We start from the raw sequence: 18,520 nt of genomic DNA on the forward strand, positions 1-18,520 counted from the left end.
TGTGTTTTGAAACAGAATGTATTATATAGCGTAATTCAGTAATGAAACTCATATATGTAAGATGTTCACTTTAGAAACACTAACATCTATTGGGCGAATATTTCGGCTACTCCTGTAGTCTTTGTCAACGCTTACAAAGATAAAACATATATTTTATGTCATGTGCGTCGTGCAGCTCTTTATGGCCCAATAGGAGGCACTATTTGGCGTATCATAGTCCAATGAAAAATCATCGGGTTTAGTGAAGTCACTAATGTCACTTATAATCGCATCTGCCATTTTATTGTCACTTTGCTTCATAGCTTCTTACTGTAGGTAGAATCAGGTCTCAATATATTTGACTCCGTCAGACGCTATCAAGATGCGCCCTTTTTGGCGCCAATCTTTGTTACTTTTTATGCTAATCACAGCATTTTCTGATGCAGCTCGAGTTTTTAACTTTCAACCTGGACTTGACTATCAATACGAAGTTCAAACAGCTACAGATTTAACTAATGTAGGAAGAATGAATGCAAAATCTAAGGTATGGTATTCAAGAAACTATATTGTTTGTTGTAAATAGGCCTAATAAAATACAAAATAGAAAATAAAAAAGTTAAAAAGATTCAAAGGTAAAAAAAGAAAGTTGCATAATCTAATGCCAAGAAAAATCACAGTGTTAAATAGGCCTAAACATTAAAACGTCAAAGAAGAAACGTGAATACTGTAACACATACAGCTCTATCCGCACTTTAATGTGACAAATAAATGTGATATGCTCATATTATTGGTGTAATATGACATTGTCATGCCCATATACGGGCACATCACACTCTTTTATAAACTGTTCAAAACTTATAGGGTTTATAATATTGTACATTGAATTGTTGTTTCATCGGTATATCTTTGTGCTGTACTGTTCTATTTGTCGGTAATACGATGAAAGTGTATAATGATATACAGCAGTTGATGAATTGAGTTAACCGAGTTGTGGCTGGGAACCCCGATAACCAGGGTCTTACTATTTGATATAGGTTGGTTTTCAATGGATTAGAGAAACAGAAGATAGACAACACGAGATATACCTTCGGGTGAGGTCTTATTCAATGACTTTTAAAAGTCATACAGGTATGGACGATGCTAGTGATACTTCAAAAATATGTTAATAATATAGGTCAACAGACAACGTTAAAACTTTTTGATTTTTTTTTTCCTAATTTCGTTTTTGTCATTATTTAAAATTTGGAATGTATTTATTTACTTATTTTATTAACGAATACATTGTCCCTTACCCCCCGTCTAACTTTCATGTAGACGGGGGGTATTACACTACTGTAATTAAAACCTACTTGACGGATTTCTACCGGACTCTCCAGGAACAATAACTCAGCAGTGCCGTATTTAGGGGTGTGCGTAGGGGCGCACGCCCCTCCAAAAAGTACTCGCGCCCCCCCAATTTCCCACCCCAAATCACTTGCAAGTGGTTAAAACTAAACTAAAACCACTTTATTTTACGAGTTAGCGCCCCCCCCCCCTCAACTGATCACCATTTCACCTTAGCGCCGCCATCAGCACCCCCATTTCAGACTTCAGGCACGCCACTGGCTCTCATCCAAATTAATTCAAATGTAAATATAAAAAAATATGTAATTAATATTATAATATAATTGCATTTTGTTCAACAAAGTATATAAGGGATGTAAATGGAATTTCAATTTAACTTTTATTACTGTGGAACCATATTTTCCGAAGTTGTTATTTAAAATGATTGTCTTGTACATTAAATTTTTAGTGTCGGATGACGAGATGGACATTGAATTTGATAATTGGTGGGTATACAGTTTTACGGGTTTTTTTTTTTTTTTTATCAAAGAAAACAATTTTTTTCCCAGCAAAAGTATTTTTAAAATAACAGAACGTGTAACTTTAAATTCATGTTTGTTCATGTTTTTATTTGACTATTTACTTTCTTTATTATTTGTTTTGCCTATAATACCGTACCTTAGTTTAGGCCATTATAATATCAAATTCACTTTAGAATAATGATGGGAGTGACTGTCGAAACATATTGTCACTAGGCCTAAAATTTAATTTTATTCCATTCAATACATTTAGATGATTCTCTAATCAAAGAATCGGCTGGTATAAGTGTATCAGCATTTTATTTGTCACCGAAACTGATCACTTAGGTAGAATCGGCTGAAAATACACATTATAAAAGTAGTTCTTTTCTTATTAGGTTTTCATTTATCATGGATCAAAATGGTGATGTTTCACTGGTGAAATACCAGAAGCATGATGACATGAAGCCAGTTAATATCAAGAAGGCATTGGCTGGAATCATCGCAACCAGACTTCATCATGAAGACTTTGTAAAATAATCGTTTTATTCACATACCGTATTACTGTATGTAAAGTTCAGACTAATAGGCGTACATAACTCATTATATGAGTATAAATAATAATAATAATAATAATAATAATAATAATAATAATAATAATAATAATAATAATAATAATAACAATAACAACAACAACAACAACAACAGCAGCAGCAACAGCAACAGCAGCAGCAGCAGCAGCAGCAGCAACAACAACAACAATAATAATAATAATAATAATCAAAATATCCGTTAAAACTGTTAAATTATATATAAATCTTCAAAGAAAGGTAAATACGGTGTTGTAAAAAAGGACAAGATGGTACATCGCTCGCAACTCACGGAATTGCCGATTGAAGAAAAATTAAGCAGCCTGATTGGCTGTTCTATGTCACATGACCCCTCGAATTCAGTCGGGCATATAACACGTTGTAAACACGGAGTAGTGCGAAGTTGAGCCATTGTTGAATAAGTTGAAGCGCGAAACCTAGAGGGAATCTTTTGGCCAAGGGGACATTTGTAACCGTTCCCTGATTAGACCTAACTATATTAGGCCTAGTAAAATATACTGTGTAATAAGCAAATCCTACAAATACAGTACAGTAATTAGGCGTAGGCCTACGTGGTAAGCTCTGCTTGGCCCCCAGGCCCATTTATTACGTTTTTTATTTGGCAGGTACTTAGTCTTAGGCAATAATATCATTTTATTTTATTTTTACTAATATCGGCCAAGGCTTAACCTTACCAAGGAGGTATAAAAATATTGTACCAGCTGGAATACTACCATGTTATTATGTAGTAGGGGCCTAGCACTGGCTAGTTGTAAGCAGAAGCCTCTTCCAAAATCCAGAAACTAACCTAACCAAGCTTCTAAGACTACCACTAACTCTGTTTCAGAGAAGAGGAATGTTACTAAGTAGTGCCAATTAATTAGTAATTTCATAATACTTAATAGCAGAGTCCGCTGTCGGGGAAAAAAAGCACAATTCGTCGGGGAGAAAAAAAAATTATATGTACAGTATTTTCTACATATTAGTTAGACTCTAAGAAGATCGATTAAATAAGCCTTTGAAACCCCTAATTTGTCAAATTTTTCAAGGTCTTCGTCCTATAGACCACTTTCGAAACCTATTAATCAAAGCTTGACCACGCCCACTTTGCTTTAGTCGGGGTAATCTGACCCCTAGTCGGGGCATCGGTCCCCTTCCTGTTGGGGCCTGGCCCCCCCCCCCCCCAAATCCTGGCGCAACCCCTGATAAGTTGTCTTTTTCATACCGATGTGGTCATCCTCAACGCCATGCTGAAGCCATAAAAATGCGCATAGACGCATATTAGAAAATGAATAAACAGTCATTATTCCCCCAAAGACAAAGACAGAACAGCCAAGTCGTGCTCATTCGCACTCTGGAGCTTGTCTCTTTTTTGTACAGTCTGAGACAACTATACGTATAATAGTTATCTCGGGGGGTGCCAGTCAGTTCAAGGGGATGTCAGTTTGAGTGGATGCCATTCGAGCGGATGCATTTAGTGCGAACTATAACAAGGGCTAATTTATCGTCGCCCTATTCTATTTGTTTTAAATGCAAAAATATGCTCTGATTACTATGGCTCTGAAAATTTTTATGGTACTTTTTGATAATTACTCCATGTTTGAATTACAGTCTTGGCAAATCTGACTACCAAGATGGCCGCTAACAAGTTAAAACTATAATAGAATTGCGCACTTTTCAGCTTAAAAAAGAAAGTGTATGTTTTACTAGCGTCACATGCACAAGTCGAGTTACCATTATTATTATCATGGTAAACAAAGGGGGATGGCTAGACACCCTATTCATAACCCCCCTCCCCCTAGATCCGCTACTGATTGGGGTTTTGTGTTTAAAAAAGCAAACTATATTTGTAATTGCATTATATCATTTTGTAATTGTATTTGTAGATTTACGATTTAGGCCTATATTTGTAAATGGGAGCAACTTTAATTGTAATTGTCACCATAGAAATTTAAATTATAGGTGTGTCAGAAGGTGCACATATGAATAGTGTGGTAGTGTAACACAGGGGCGGTTTTACCACTATTTTAAAAATTTCAATGCATATTAATGTTATGTGCTGCTCACTTATCTTTTCTGAAACTGTTGTGTGCCCCCTCTCCCCCTTTAAAAAATTCTGGATCCACCCCTGTGACAAGTATCAACAGTGCAGTAACAATGACATCGTACCAATTTTCTTCTATAGTTCAAAACCCACTGTTTTGTTTTTTTCATGTGGAAAGGATAACATTGACTAAGTTAGTGTAATTTAAGATAAATCATTATTTTTATGAATGTGGGTATATTTATTTTTTTATTTATTTATTCTGTTTTGAAATGGCAGGCTATAAAGGAAAATAAACTCCTATTCCTGTCTCTTATACACATCTAGATGTGTATAAGAGACAGGTTCTATTTCATTTGTATTTTTTTTATTCCTTTCAGCAACAATACATCACATAAGAAAACAAAGATGAAGAAAGAAAGAGGCTGAGGAGGGCCAATAGTTGTACATAATCTATTATCACCGGTGCCTAACCTTACCAAGGAGGTATAAAAATATTGTACCAGCTGGAATACTACCATGTTATGTAGTAGGGGCTTAGCACTGGCTAGTCGTAAGCAGAAGCCTCTTCCAAAATCCTTTTAGAAACTAACCTAACCAAGCTTCTAAGACTTCCACTAACTCTGTTTCAGAGAAGAGGAATGTTACTAAACAGTAGGCCTAGCCTAGTGCCAATAAATTTATTAATTAGTAATTTCATAATACTTAATAGCAGAGTCCCCTGTCGGGGAAAAAAAAGCACAATTCGTGGGAGAAAAAAAAAAATTATATGTACAGTATTTTCTACATATTAGCTAGGGCCTAGACTCTTTTAAGATCGATTAAATAAGCCATTGAAACCCCTAAATTGGCAAATTTTTCAAGGGCTTCGTCCCATAACAACTTTCGAAACCTTTTAATCAAAGCTTGACCACGCCCACTTTGCTTTAGTCGGGGTAATCTGACCCCTAGTCGGGGCATCGGTACCCCCTCCTGTCGGGGACCTGCCCCCCCCCCAAATCCTGGCGCAACCCCTGATAAGTTGTCTTTCTCATACCGATGCTGTCATCCTCAACGCCAACGCTGAAGCCATAAAAATGCGTATAGACACATATTAGAAAATGATTAAACAGTCATTATTCCCCCAAAGACAAAGTGAGCGAGCAGACAGAACAGCCAAGTCGTGCTCATTTCGCTCTCTGGAGCTTGTCTCTTTTTTGTACAGTCTGAGACAACTATACGTATAATAGTTATCTCGGGGGGTGCCAGTCAGTTCGAGGGGATGTCAGTTTGAGCGGATGCATTTAGTGCTAACTATAACAAGGGCGAATTTATCGTTGCCATATTCTTCTATTTATTTGTTTTAAATGCAAAAATATGCTCTGATTACTATGGTTCTGAAAAGTTTTTGATAATTACTCCATGTTTGAATTACAGTCTTGGCAAATCCGACTACCAAGATGGCCGCTAACAAGTTAAAACTATAATAGAATTGTGCACTTTTCAGCTTAAAAAAGAAAGTGTATGTTTTACTAGCGTCACATGCACAAGTCGAGTTACCATTATTTTTTTTTTCATGGTAAACAAAGGGGGGTGGCTAGACACCCTATTCATAACCCCCCTCCCCCTAGATCCGCTACTGATTGGGGTTTTGTATTTAAAAAAGCAAACTATATTTGTAATTGCATTATATCATTTTGTAATTGTATTTGTAGATTTACGATTTAGGCCTATATTTGTAAATGGGAGCAACTTTAATTGTAATTGTCACCATAGAAATTTAAATTATAGGTGTGTCAGAAGGTGCACATATGAATAGTGTGGTAGTGTAACACAGGGGCGGTTTTACCACTATTTTAAAAATTTCAATGCATATTAATGTTATGTGCTGCTCACTTATCTTTTCTGAAACTGTTGTGTGCCCCCTCTCCCCCTTTAAAAAATTCTGGATCCACCCCTGTGACAAGTATCAACAGTGCAGTAACAATGACATCGTACCAATTTTCTTCTATAGTTCAAAACCCACTGTTTTGTTTTTTTCATGTGGAAAGGATAACATTGACTAAGTTAGTGTAATTTAAGATAAATCATTATTTTTATGAATGTGGGTATATTTATTTTTTTATTTATTTATTCTGTTTTGAAATGGCAGGCTATAAAGGAAAATAAACTCCTATTCCCAATAGGATTCACTTACCATATACATTCCGAACAAATTGGACTTTATTATTTGTTAACCTAAAAATCAATTAAGTACGACTTTCTATACATAAGGCTATAGGCTTCTTCCCCGGAACCCACCGGGGAAATTGTTAGCTCAAAAATAGGAAATTTTGAAGTAATTCGTATATAACTCGCACAGGTTGTTGTTCACACAAGTGGATCATCTTCCGCTCAAAATAGCATCCGCTCGAATTGGCCTTCGCACGGAGGGGCATTGACTGGTTCCCGTCTCGGGCACAATACGAAGCAATGAGACGGGCTATTGTACTGCTTAATTTTCCTTCATTGGCAATTCTCATATAGGAAAAAAATGTTGCTTCCAGCGGCCTAGCTGAGGTAATATATCAGATATCTCCGTAGACAAGAGACACGGTCTTGCTAATTATTGTAATTACTGCATATGTAAACATTGAAATTTAGCTTTTTAAGACTTAGACTGTGTTTTTCCATTTTAAAATGTTTCTGCTTTTGTTAGCAATTTAGTTTAATCATTGCTTTAATCCATAATAGTAATTGCATACCACAAAATGCTAGGGCTCTGAAAGTCTCCCAGTGGTAGTTTTCTGATACCGTTTGACTCGTTATTTACTATATGTATATTCAACAGTAGCTTTGATTAGACATATTTATTACTATTTAGTTTCGTGCTACACATACATTGTGCAGCACTCTTCAGATAAATATATATATTTATATATAAAATGGTAAGGTAATGATTTTTAAAAAATCATAATTTTACAGCAAATTCCAGCTGGGTCATCTAGTTGGTCATTTAAGTCGACTGAACGTGACCATACAGGTCATCACCATGCTAATTATACAGTGTTTCAGAACGAGCAAGGCGATATTCATATTCGTAAACGAAGAACAGCTCACGTTCATCCGCAAAAAATCAACTTTTTTCACAACAAGGTATGCTTTTTTATATTGCTATAACAATATTTGGATTTCTAATCAGCTGGTAGTTTTGCTAAATTCTTGATTCCTCTAATTCAATACTTTATATCATTGAATGTGTGTTTTATTTTGCGTGGGGGTGGGGGAAATGTTTTCTGTAGGTGTGGCATAGGTACTGAAATGGTCCACCAACACATTTTTAATTGTTTACTTACAACCATTTATCAGTTACTGTACTGGTATTTTTATTTGAGAAAATATTTTGTTTCAATTATTATAGGAAATCAATATCAAATCCGGACAGACAGTTCCTCACTTGATACAAATAAATGAGGAAGTTCCACTCGGTGGACGAGACCTAAGGTTAGTGAATGGTTATTTTCTATTATTCTACAATATTTTCAGTGTAAATACTACACACACTGTTTTATAGCGAGGAATAAGTACATTTTGCACAATATTGGCGGGACTTAACGGAAGGTCCATTATAAGGATAAAGATTGTACTGAGTGTTTTTCATTAGTTCGTCAAACATTAATAGCTGAACGAACCTGCAATAACGATAGGTCTATTTTGGTACAATAACTCTCAATATGTTTCCTTTAATAATTAAGCGAGGGAGCTGGTACGATGAATTTTGAGCCTTTAGAAAAACCAAAACATATCAACGGTGAAAAGGAACCATGTAAGTAAGCTATTTAGTTTTCATGTGTTCAGCCTAATCATGTATAGTGAACAACGGAAACCAGGAGTAAATAGATCTTAGACTAAAGGAAATTGTGTTTATCACTGAAACGTAAAGTGTCGAATACGACAACTTGATTCAGTTCAACAAATACTTCACTTTGTTTTTCCGCTAACAGAGGACGCTATGTAATAACCAGTAAGTTTGTGACATCATAAAGTTTCCGAAATGAATTTGTGTTCATATTTTGTCTTACGAATACAAATCATAAAAAAAACATTGTTTTGTTTGTTGTTTGTTTGTTTGTCGCTCTTTCTAAGGATCTGTGTATGCTTACAAAGCTTCATTGTTATTCATTTTTTTGTTTTGGTTTCAGAGCATTAAGGTACATTTTTGTTATAACGAGTAACATACTGTAGTAGGATACAGATTAAGATACCTGCGCAGTGTTTAAGGAATCGAATGACCTATCTATTTTTTTGACAATACCACATTTCTATGTTAATATTTGTTACATTTTGTAATTTTTCTCTAGTGCCTGATATGAGTGTTTATGCTGATAGTCAAATGCGATTTTTAACATCCTTACCAATGTCAGTGCCTCCAAGACCAGATGACCTTATTGACGATACAATAGAAGTCGGAACGGTAAGGAGTGTTTAACAACAAAAATGTTCCAAATTTATGTAGGTATTTTTGTTTTTTCTGGTAATTATGTAATTATTCTTTTTTATATTTAGGATTTTAATTTTCACGAAGATCCTGTGGTTGAGGAAGAGGTCATGCAACATATCAGAGGAAATCTGACCTGCCTTCGAGAAGGCGATCTTGATGAACGTAATGTGTTTTAGGCCTATATTTAGCATTATAAGTGCAAACATTATTTACATTAATATTAGTTTAATTATGTAATTTGACGGCAGGCATTGACAGAAGGTAAATTTTTTATCTTCTTTACGGACGAGAGAAGACCAGAAAATAAAGACATGAAAGTGAAGGATTAGAATATACATATCTAATATCCAATTCAACAAATAAAGGGATTTTTTCATTACTTTATATGAAAAGTCAAATATATATAAAATCATTAAAGTATTCTACATATTACCACAAGTGTGTATTGTAAACACAATCTTTAGCATTAGTTTTAAATAGATACTTGACAAAAGCTACAGTTAGGTCAAACACATGTAGGTCTATATAGCTACACAAAGTATTATATTATATTAAATTAGGCAATTAAATAGATAAAAAGGAAAAAAACTCTAGGTAGAATAGTTGATTAAGTTTGTGACATTAAGAGACGTTAAACATATCGATCTAAACTCAAATCAAAGTAGGCTTACATTGATGATAATATTTGTTTTAAATTTTCAGTTACTAATAAGATCAACATCTGCTACGGTGGACTTATTTCGGCTTTGGAAAAATTACCATACGAAACGGCAAAGGATCTTGCTCATAAATATTTCAGCAAGCCTTTAAGGTAAATTAATCAATAGATCTATCAATTGATTAATTGATTGATCGATCAACCAAGATGGAATGCGAAAGACCACTCAATCAATTTAATAAAGTTTGTTGCATCTAATTTTGTTTATCATGACAATATAATGTAATGCAAACCATCTATATAAGGTCGAAGAAATATGATGAAACTTGTTAATTATATAAAACACAGGCCTCCCTCCAATTAAAGGGTCTTTAATTGAATGTGGTCTTTAATTGGAGGTGGCTTTAATTAGAGGGAGCCCTGTATTATTATATAATACTGTATATTCATCACTTATCTAGCGCTATTTCAAGATAAGAACACTCGAGGCGTGGACATTAGTTTATACACTAACTTTCTTCTCCCTAAGGGTCACTTCATGTCTGGGCTACCAGGTAAACCGATACCAGGTACTCTTGTCTGCCCACAACAGGGGCTGTATATAACCCCCTACACAATTGTGTACACATGTGGTTTATAGTCCTTATCTGAGAAGACTTGTTCCACCCCCACCACCACAGACGAGCGTGCCGTTCGAAACCATCACCGAGACGTTGTAGGCTGCTGCGTTCTTGCTTTAACTGCTCGGCCATTCAACTATCTGTATTTTAAATTAGTTAATTTTGTTTTCTTTGTTTTTTGTTAAGGAATGATCAGGACGTGATGGACCGTGGCTTTATATTGGATGCCTTTACGGGGGTTCGATCTAACTACAATCAAGAACTTCTAACTGAACTTCTTTTTAACTCACGAACTCCAAATGCTGCGCTAATGATTCGTTTTCTGGAACACATACCATTTTTCCAAACTATAAAGTCACAGGTATGATGAGCAATCATGTCGGTCTAATAGAGTAACAACAGGATTAATATAATTGCCTAATCACAATGATGACAATAATAATAATACTAACAATACAAATTTATCTTCTAAATGATGTTTGATATTAAATGTTTATAACTAAATTTTATAGAAACTGATCGATGCTGTTGAAAGGTTAGCAATCACAAAATCGGAATATAAAGGTATGTTAAAGATCAAGAAACCTGTCATAAATGTTTAATATGTTTTCTTGTATAGCTTCAATTGTATCAGGAATTATGTAAAGGAAGCTAAACAATACTATATTACATTACATTTTGCAAAGTGTCATCTGTTATTTCAGAGTTATCTATTGTCAATTTTATTTAGTATCTATTTATGGACACGGTCATTGAATTCTATCTAAACAGGAATCAAAATAATGTAAACAGTATTAGATAAGCTCTTGGTATTTAGGTTAATGACAGCATCGCATGTTCAATAGTTGAATTGAATAGGCCCTAGTATGGTAGGCCTACATGTAAAAGTATCTCACTCTATTATAAAACTGTGTATTGTAAATTCATTGCTTATTTCTATTTAGACGATTCATTTAACTCACTAATTTGTCGTTTTTTCATGAGACAAAGCACACACAATCCTAAAAAATACAACCATCCTTATGAGCACTGAGTATACATGTACACCTAAATATGCAGCCCTATGTGTTTGAGGTGACCATCTTTGTTTAAAATAGCATTTGATTTGCTCATATATGGCATGATGATGTCATATATGGCCAAATCACCTATTGTCCTCTGAAACCCAAAGCGTGGGCAAAGATTTATACTTATATGTTCTTGCATATTTTTATTTATTCACTGTGAATATAATAATAATGCCTGACTTTGTTTCATTTTAATATAAATGTGGTAAACTCTAGGTACACGTGAGGAAGTACGATTACGAGAATTGGCTACTTTCATAAGCGGTGCAATTGTCAAGATTTTACAAGATGAAGGGCGCCATGATGAGGCAGAAAAAGTAGTTGAGACACTTCATAAGAAAGTTGGAGTATTTGGTAATTTTATATTTATCTTTTAAAATCACATTACCCATTTTTCTTATCAGATCGTCATATGAATATTATTTTATAAATATTTTTAGATGCATGGCACCATCGTCGAAGAAGGTCGACAATGTCTCCTGATTCATTGGAAAGATATGAAAGAGATGTTGTGATATTACTTGGTGCTTTGGGAAATGGTGCACATCCAACATCTGCCGATTACATTTTGAGCTTTACAAATTCAAGCGAAGCACCTAAACATTTTCAGGAATCTGGGTTGTATGCCCTTCGTCATTTCCATACACAACAGGTTAGTTGTTTCCTACAGCCGAGCACTTAACGCATCGCACAACGGTAGAACGACCGTCGTATGATGAATCCAACTCCGCTCCCTGTTAGCGCTAGGCAACGCGTGGCGCTGTCTGCTGATAATCGGTGGCAGTCTGAACGAATCTTCGTTTAAAGCTTGGTGTTCATACAATCGTTACACGCTATCGTTGATCGATTGGTCGGTCGAATTGGGGAGCCTTCTGATTGCGTCAGGGATTGCTACGCAAAAATTGCACAAAAAGCACTGTAGCGACAGTATTGAAACGATTTGTTGCGCGCATCGTTGCACTGCGTTCTCCTTAAAATCTTGTCGGCTGACGACCGTCGATTGGAGTGAGTGCCAGCTTAATACATTTGCATTTGTAACTACTGCATGATGTTAGGTGATTCTGATTTCACAGTACATGTCCTATCCATATATTTTTATCATTTTAGTAATTATAGGTATTGCAATATCTGCCATTTCCATTAGTCTATTATTATTTACATTCATTGTAGGCTGCTGATGCCCTTGTTAATGCTTGGAAGACAGAAAAGAACAGAAATTATAAAAAAGCCTTTAAGAAGTTATGTGAGGAGAATCCTGCAGCATACAATCTAGCAGTCTTGTGAGTAGACATAGACCTACTAGGCAGTGTCTATTTAACCAGTAAAACGCCTACATATCCTTTTCCTGATGAATGCGGGCGCACTTCAACCCTAACCTTAAAGATGGGCAAGTTTGAGTTATTGCAGGCAAAATAAACATTTGTACTTTACAAAGGTGTACATGAAACAATATAAAGAAAATCGTAATCTAAAAATATCTACAGCGCTCTATACATGTTTACTATTAACGAAAATACATCCACACTATTAACACTCCTCATAATAATTGTTATAAATTGTGCACAAATTATAATAATTTTATTCATTTTTGCTATGAAACTTTTAGAACTGAGCCCAATTTTAATGGTAGTGTTGTCGAGATACAGCCAGGTCAGTCTCATAATGAGACGGTGACTACTCATAACAGAGGTAAACGGTTCATAAGAGAAGCAGTAGATTTGTTAATACCAGAACTAGATCATTTAACGGATCGCAGTGAAGGGGACAAATTTATTGGCGGGAATTACGGCGGCACGTCAAGCAGCATCATGAATATAATTTCAGGTAGCCAATTTAATTTTATAATTTATGTAAATCCCTGTCCAGACTACCAAATTTTATTTCACAAAAACATGTGACATGCCTAAATATGGTCATGATGGCATCACATCATGACCATATATAAAGAAAATCGTAATCTAAAAATATCTACAGCGCTCTATACATGTTTACTATTAACGAAAATACATCCACACTATTAACACTCCTCATAATAATTGTTATAAATTGTGCACAAATTATAATAATTTTATTCATTTTTGCTATGAAACTTTTAGAACTGAGCCCAATTTTAATGGTAGTGTTGTCGAGATACAGCCAGGTCAGTCTCATAATGAGACGGTGACTACTCATAACAGAGGTAAACGGTTCATAAGAGAAGCAGTAGATTTGTTAATACCAGAACTAGATCATTTAACAGATCGCAGTGAAGGGGACAAATTTATTGGCGGGAATTACGGCGGCACGTCAAGCAGCATCATGAATATAATTTCAGGTAGCCAATTTAATTTTGTAATTTATGTAAATCCCTGTCTAGACTACCAAATTTTATTTCACAAAAACATGTGACATGCCTAAATATGGTCATGATGGCATCACATCATGACCATATATATGCACATCATGACTATATATGGTCATGATGAAATATCATGACCATATATAGGCACATCATGACTATATATGGGCATTCAACAGTTTTTTTGTCAAAGAAGTAGTAAGGACAGAGCATAATTTTAATCTATGAAAGTGTTCTAAATCGTCAGAATCCTATCGCTAACTTTAATAATTAATTAATTGCTTAGTAGGCGCTGCTGTACAAACACTTATGTTTTAATAGTTCAATATGTTGATACAAATTAAATCCAATTCAAATTAAGAATTTGTGTAAGACTGTCGTAACAATACCCACTGTCTTTCAGGAAATATGATTTTCAAAATTCCAGTGAAGAAAGTTAGATGGAAATTGTCTATTTTACTTCATCCACAGATCCACAAGAAACTAGAGCAATCCATGATTTCTCTCTATACGGAGCATTCAAATTTCTACTCAGAATGTTTTCACCATTCGAAAATTTTCGAGCCGCCTACCAGGAATCCCACCTGCATTTACTGTCATTATACACAATGAATGTGTTAGAGGTAAAGTAATCATTTACGATCGTAATATGATTTTGCGTACAATTCGCCATCCAATTGATTGATTGCACTATTGTTGAAATTTGGGGTGGTGTCAGGGTTCGGTCTACAATTAACATGTTTAAGGTCTGTGTAGAACGATTATTAGTTGGTACGTTGTAAAAGCGGACTTGAATTTGAGCGATCTTGAAGTGTATCAGCATTTAATCGCCTGTATCTTAAAGATACTGTACATATGTTCATGTGTCCAATCAGAGATGACTAATTTTTTCATAATTTTGACAAGAGTACGAAACGTATGTTGAGGGGTTGGGGGAGTAGAGGTAAGCAAAATCACGAAATCATATTATTATGGCACCTTTGTGAGGGGGAGGATTTCACGAAGAGTTTACTCATTTTTAGTGATTTTTTTTAATGGATGACAACTGACAGTTCTTTTAATATTTAAAAAAATCATTCTTCTAGGATTATGGATTAGATATTTTGCCAAAAGCCATCAAGCAACTCGATGCATTACTAACGTATCTTATACAGGGACTGCGTAATGCACTCAACGCAGTCATTGAGGTTTTGAACCTTGGACTTGACCAAGATATTTTGACCCTTGTTATCAGATATAAAGCTTTGATGAGAGATATATCGGTAAGCTAATTTATGCTATGTATATCACCTACAATAATAATTAGCAGTGAGTTTGATAGCAGTATCAATACTATTTGGCAAGGTACTAATTTGTAATAAAGCTTGCTTCAATTTCTGGTTATGAGAGCATGCACAAAGAAGCGATCTAACACAATGTAATATTCACTAAATAAAGCATGTTAATCATAAAACATAGCATTCAATCGTCATGGTTAGGGTTAGGGTCATGGTTAGGGTTAGGGTCATGGTTAGGGTTAGGGTCATGGTTAGGGTTAGGGTCATGGTTAGGGTTAGGGTTAGATACTGAACCAACAGGAAGCTTTAAATTACATAGCCTAGAACATACTTACTTTGAATTAAGTCCTCTGCACATTGTGATAACATAGAGTTTTCACGTCGTCTGGTTATCTAGAACTTTTGGGTCAAATCTAGGTTGTGCAGAGAGAAGGTAGGACCGTTACGGATGACTGAATCCTATTAAGGTATACAGTGTTCTCCTGAAGCCGTCTTAGCCGTCAATTTTACCAGTAAAAATAACCAACCAGTAAAAATTTTGAGTTTGTAAAATAAAAAAAACTATTGATTAGGCTTAGGTAGTCCAGGCTGGCCCTCTTAATAAATTAACATCATTTCAGTCTATATCTACACTATGAATATGTGTTGTTTTGTCTTCAAGTCATTTAACCCAACTAAAAAGGGGTAACGTACCTCACATTGTGCGCATTGCAATTTTTTATGGACAAATTTAGCAGTAAAAATTTTTCAGTTGGGAGAACACTGGTATACTTGTACCACAACCACCAGAAATAATGAATTCCTTAATAGTTTGCGTCCATCCATTAGTTTGTCCTTTCCCGTAAGTCGACCATGAAAACTAAATTTGTTATAAGTCGAATGATAATGAATAGAGTGTACAATTGTGAATTATCTCTTTGTAAAAATCATAGTTATGAACAACATTTGTTTTGAAAATGTAAATGTTCGGCTACAGATCGATATTCGTTATAAAGGTCATTAATTACATCATTTTTTTATCTATAGAAAATGTCAACTGTTCAAATTTTAGATGAACTGGGAATCATAAACCTTGAGAATGTTCCAATTGAAATTAGAAATGCAGTTTATTTGGTACGAAATGGTGATCAACTGGTTGCAGATACTAAAGCAGACATCATTTCATTCCTTGAGGTAAAATTATAAGATCTCCTTGATAACTTTTGTTGATATAGTTACAAGTGTCAAAGAAGGTCAACAATGTGTTCTTAATAATTACTGTTAATTGTTTACAGTTGAAACACTTTTTCCCAATAAACTTTTCCATTAAGCCCCACCCCTTGTGTATTGTTGCTAAGGTCTCATAAAATGATTGACAGCGTGAACATAGGTAAACACGTGCATTTGTGGGACAATACATGTATTGGTGGGACGAGTGCGTATTCTTGGTACGGTTTAGATTAGTTAGCTTGGAAGTTTGATTGGCGCTTTGGAAAGGTCAATTTTCATTAATGGCTCTGGGACTGACAGTTTACATAAATTTTAAGTCATTGTAGAACCTTGTTGATTTTTGTTGAAATATACTTACATATATTGATCACTAAATACACAATAATTATAATTATATTTTGCAGGAATATATGGGCGAACTACTTGCCGAGCTTCCTTGGGATGTTGAACAGATTTATAAAACTGTAAAAGCAATGAAGATGATTATCGACAAATTCCATGACCACCCTAAAGAAGCAATTGCAGATTTGTTGAAGATGTTTGATAAGTAAGAATGCCAGAAACAGATGGTGTACGCTTGGTTTCCATACAATTGCTACACGTTATTGCCGATAGCTTTCGGAGATGCTGATTGGTCGGTCGAATCGTTGTACACAGTACAATGATTGCGCAGAAAACACTGTAGCGACAGTGTAGCTATTGTATGGATCGCCTTTACTTGTACAGATATTTGTTGTATAATAATTGTTATGGATGACAATAAATATTCAATTGTATTTAAAATAACGTGCGACTTATTAATAATAGCGATAATATATATTATAAAATAAATATCATATCTACCATCTTATATAATATACCAATAAATAAAATTAAGATCGTCTCCTCTAGTTGACGTTCCCTGTGAAATCGGCTTTCCAAGACAGTTTTCCTGCTTGGGGCGAATTCAGAATAGGTTTAGGCTCAGGAGGCCAAAATCATGGGGGACAACAATATTTATGAAACTGACATATAACAATTTGTTTAAATAACTATTTTTAAAATTTTTTTGTTATACAGGACCGAACGAGCATTGAAAAAGTTTACAATCACAAAAAATCGAATTGAGAAAAAGCTCACAAACCTAAAAAGTAAGAAATAAACCATCAATTTCAATACTTTATTTAAACATATATTAATAATATAAATCATTATGGTAATATTATTGTGTGTTTTAAAGGTCTTCCCCCAACATGGTACAAAGACATCCGACAAGTGGTGGAAGATAAAAAAGAGATGATTAAGGAAGTTGACGAAATACTTCGTACAAAACTGAAAGAGTGGGCACTTGAGGTATGGTATATGTTTTTCTGTTATATTTATTATGTGTGTTTTATATTTGGTTGATGTATTTCTATGCTTTTTTAAATAATTTAAATTAATATTTGTTTGATACATTTTAAATGATTTAAAAAAAAATATTGCTTAATGTTCTTAATAAATATTGCTTATTGTTCTTAATAGATTAAAATTGATGAAATTAATCTTTTAGAATGTACAGCAACGAGAAATCATGAGCCTAGTTCGTGGTGCATTGGCAAAATTAAATGAAACATTGACGCAGCTCAAAGACATTCCAAATTCATTCAAAGAGTCTCTGGATATTGTCAAGTCACATATGGGAAAGCTAAATGCGACAGTCGTGAATGTTTTAAAGAGAGTGTAAGGCCCTTTCTAGAATTCATTATATTTTATTTGACAAAAGCATGTAACATGCCTAAATATAATCATAATGGCATTCTACCATAACCATAATATATGCAAATTATGACTATATATAATCATACAACAGTTTTTTATAAATTTCTAGTTCCGTGGCGATAATATGGTTGCTTTAAATATATTTTTATAATTAAAGACAACACTTAAATGTTTTTTACTTTATAATAAAATCATGCATTTTTGCAACATAGGGTTGATAATGCGCGACATGAAATTGAAGACATCTTTGGTGTCCGGTTTCATAAAGACTTTCCCAGAATTTTTCGAGAAAGGAGTGATACATGTCCCGAAGATGGATTTTATCCAACCACGAGTTTAGACAGATACAGCGAAATTGGCGTTGACCTAATAATCAAAAATAATCAGCAGGTAAGATGTCAACAAATTGTTTTAGTTTATTCATGTAGTTGTAAATTGGATTTAACTTAGAAACTATCTTTACGAGGCTCTGAAAACTTACAAGCGGTTTGTGCAATGGAACATTTGCTCCAATTTCAATCAATTTTCTTGTGTATTTACAGGTTGTAGCGCCGCTTTCAGGTATTCTTTCTGTGATTGGTGATGAAACAATCCAAATTGAAATTACTGGTGGATCATTGATTGATACCATTTTGACAATAGATAATATAAATGTCTACCAACAGTACATTGACGGTCCAGTTCAGGTATGTAGTTTT

The 18,520-nt window shown here is 34.5% G+C and overlaps 1 protein-coding gene across 2 annotated transcripts in view; it reads left to right on the forward strand.

The window, feature by feature from the left end:
* Positions 1–288: 288 nt before the first annotated feature.
* LOC117107873 overlaps positions 289–18,520 on the forward strand; it is a 57,968-nt gene continuing 39,736 nt past the window's right edge. The window contains exons 1-25 of one of the 2 annotated variants that reach the window (XM_033249691.1): positions 289–523; positions 1,014–1,107; positions 1,772–1,808; positions 2,219–2,351; positions 7,398–7,568; positions 7,834–7,916; positions 8,168–8,238; positions 8,774–8,886; positions 8,979–9,075; positions 9,616–9,724; positions 10,378–10,552; positions 10,704–10,755; positions 11,475–11,612; positions 11,699–11,910; positions 12,429–12,538; positions 12,865–13,082; positions 14,068–14,219; positions 14,682–14,858; positions 15,900–16,046; positions 16,487–16,629; positions 17,142–17,212; positions 17,302–17,414; positions 17,614–17,783; positions 18,035–18,212; positions 18,365–18,508. In XM_033249691.1, coding sequence (XP_033105582.1) covers positions 362–523; positions 1,014–1,107; positions 1,772–1,808; positions 2,219–2,351; positions 7,398–7,568; positions 7,834–7,916; positions 8,168–8,238; positions 8,774–8,886; positions 8,979–9,075; positions 9,616–9,724; positions 10,378–10,552; positions 10,704–10,755; positions 11,475–11,612; positions 11,699–11,910; positions 12,429–12,538; positions 12,865–13,082; positions 14,068–14,219; positions 14,682–14,858; positions 15,900–16,046; positions 16,487–16,629; positions 17,142–17,212; positions 17,302–17,414; positions 17,614–17,783; positions 18,035–18,212; positions 18,365–18,508 — 3,270 coding nt within the window. In that variant the 5' untranslated portion in view covers positions 289–361. Of the gene's footprint in view, positions 524–1,013; positions 1,108–1,771; positions 1,809–2,218; positions 2,352–7,397; positions 7,569–7,833; positions 7,917–8,167; positions 8,239–8,773; positions 8,887–8,978; positions 9,076–9,615; positions 9,725–10,377; positions 10,553–10,703; positions 10,756–11,474; positions 11,613–11,698; positions 11,911–12,428; positions 12,539–12,864; positions 13,083–13,443; positions 13,573–14,067; positions 14,220–14,681; positions 14,859–15,899; positions 16,047–16,486; positions 16,630–17,141; positions 17,213–17,301; positions 17,415–17,613; positions 17,784–18,034; positions 18,213–18,364; positions 18,509–18,520 lie in introns of those variants that run through there. The other variant, XM_033249692.1, reaches the window with a different exon arrangement.

Source organism: Anneissia japonica, unplaced genomic scaffold (assembly GCF_011630105.1).
Source record: "Anneissia japonica isolate Jap-2015-1 unplaced genomic scaffold, ASM1163010v1 scaffold288060_len1141017_cov207, whole genome shotgun sequence".
NCBI classification, from domain to species: domain Eukaryota; kingdom Metazoa; phylum Echinodermata; class Crinoidea; order Comatulida; family Comatulidae; genus Anneissia; species Anneissia japonica.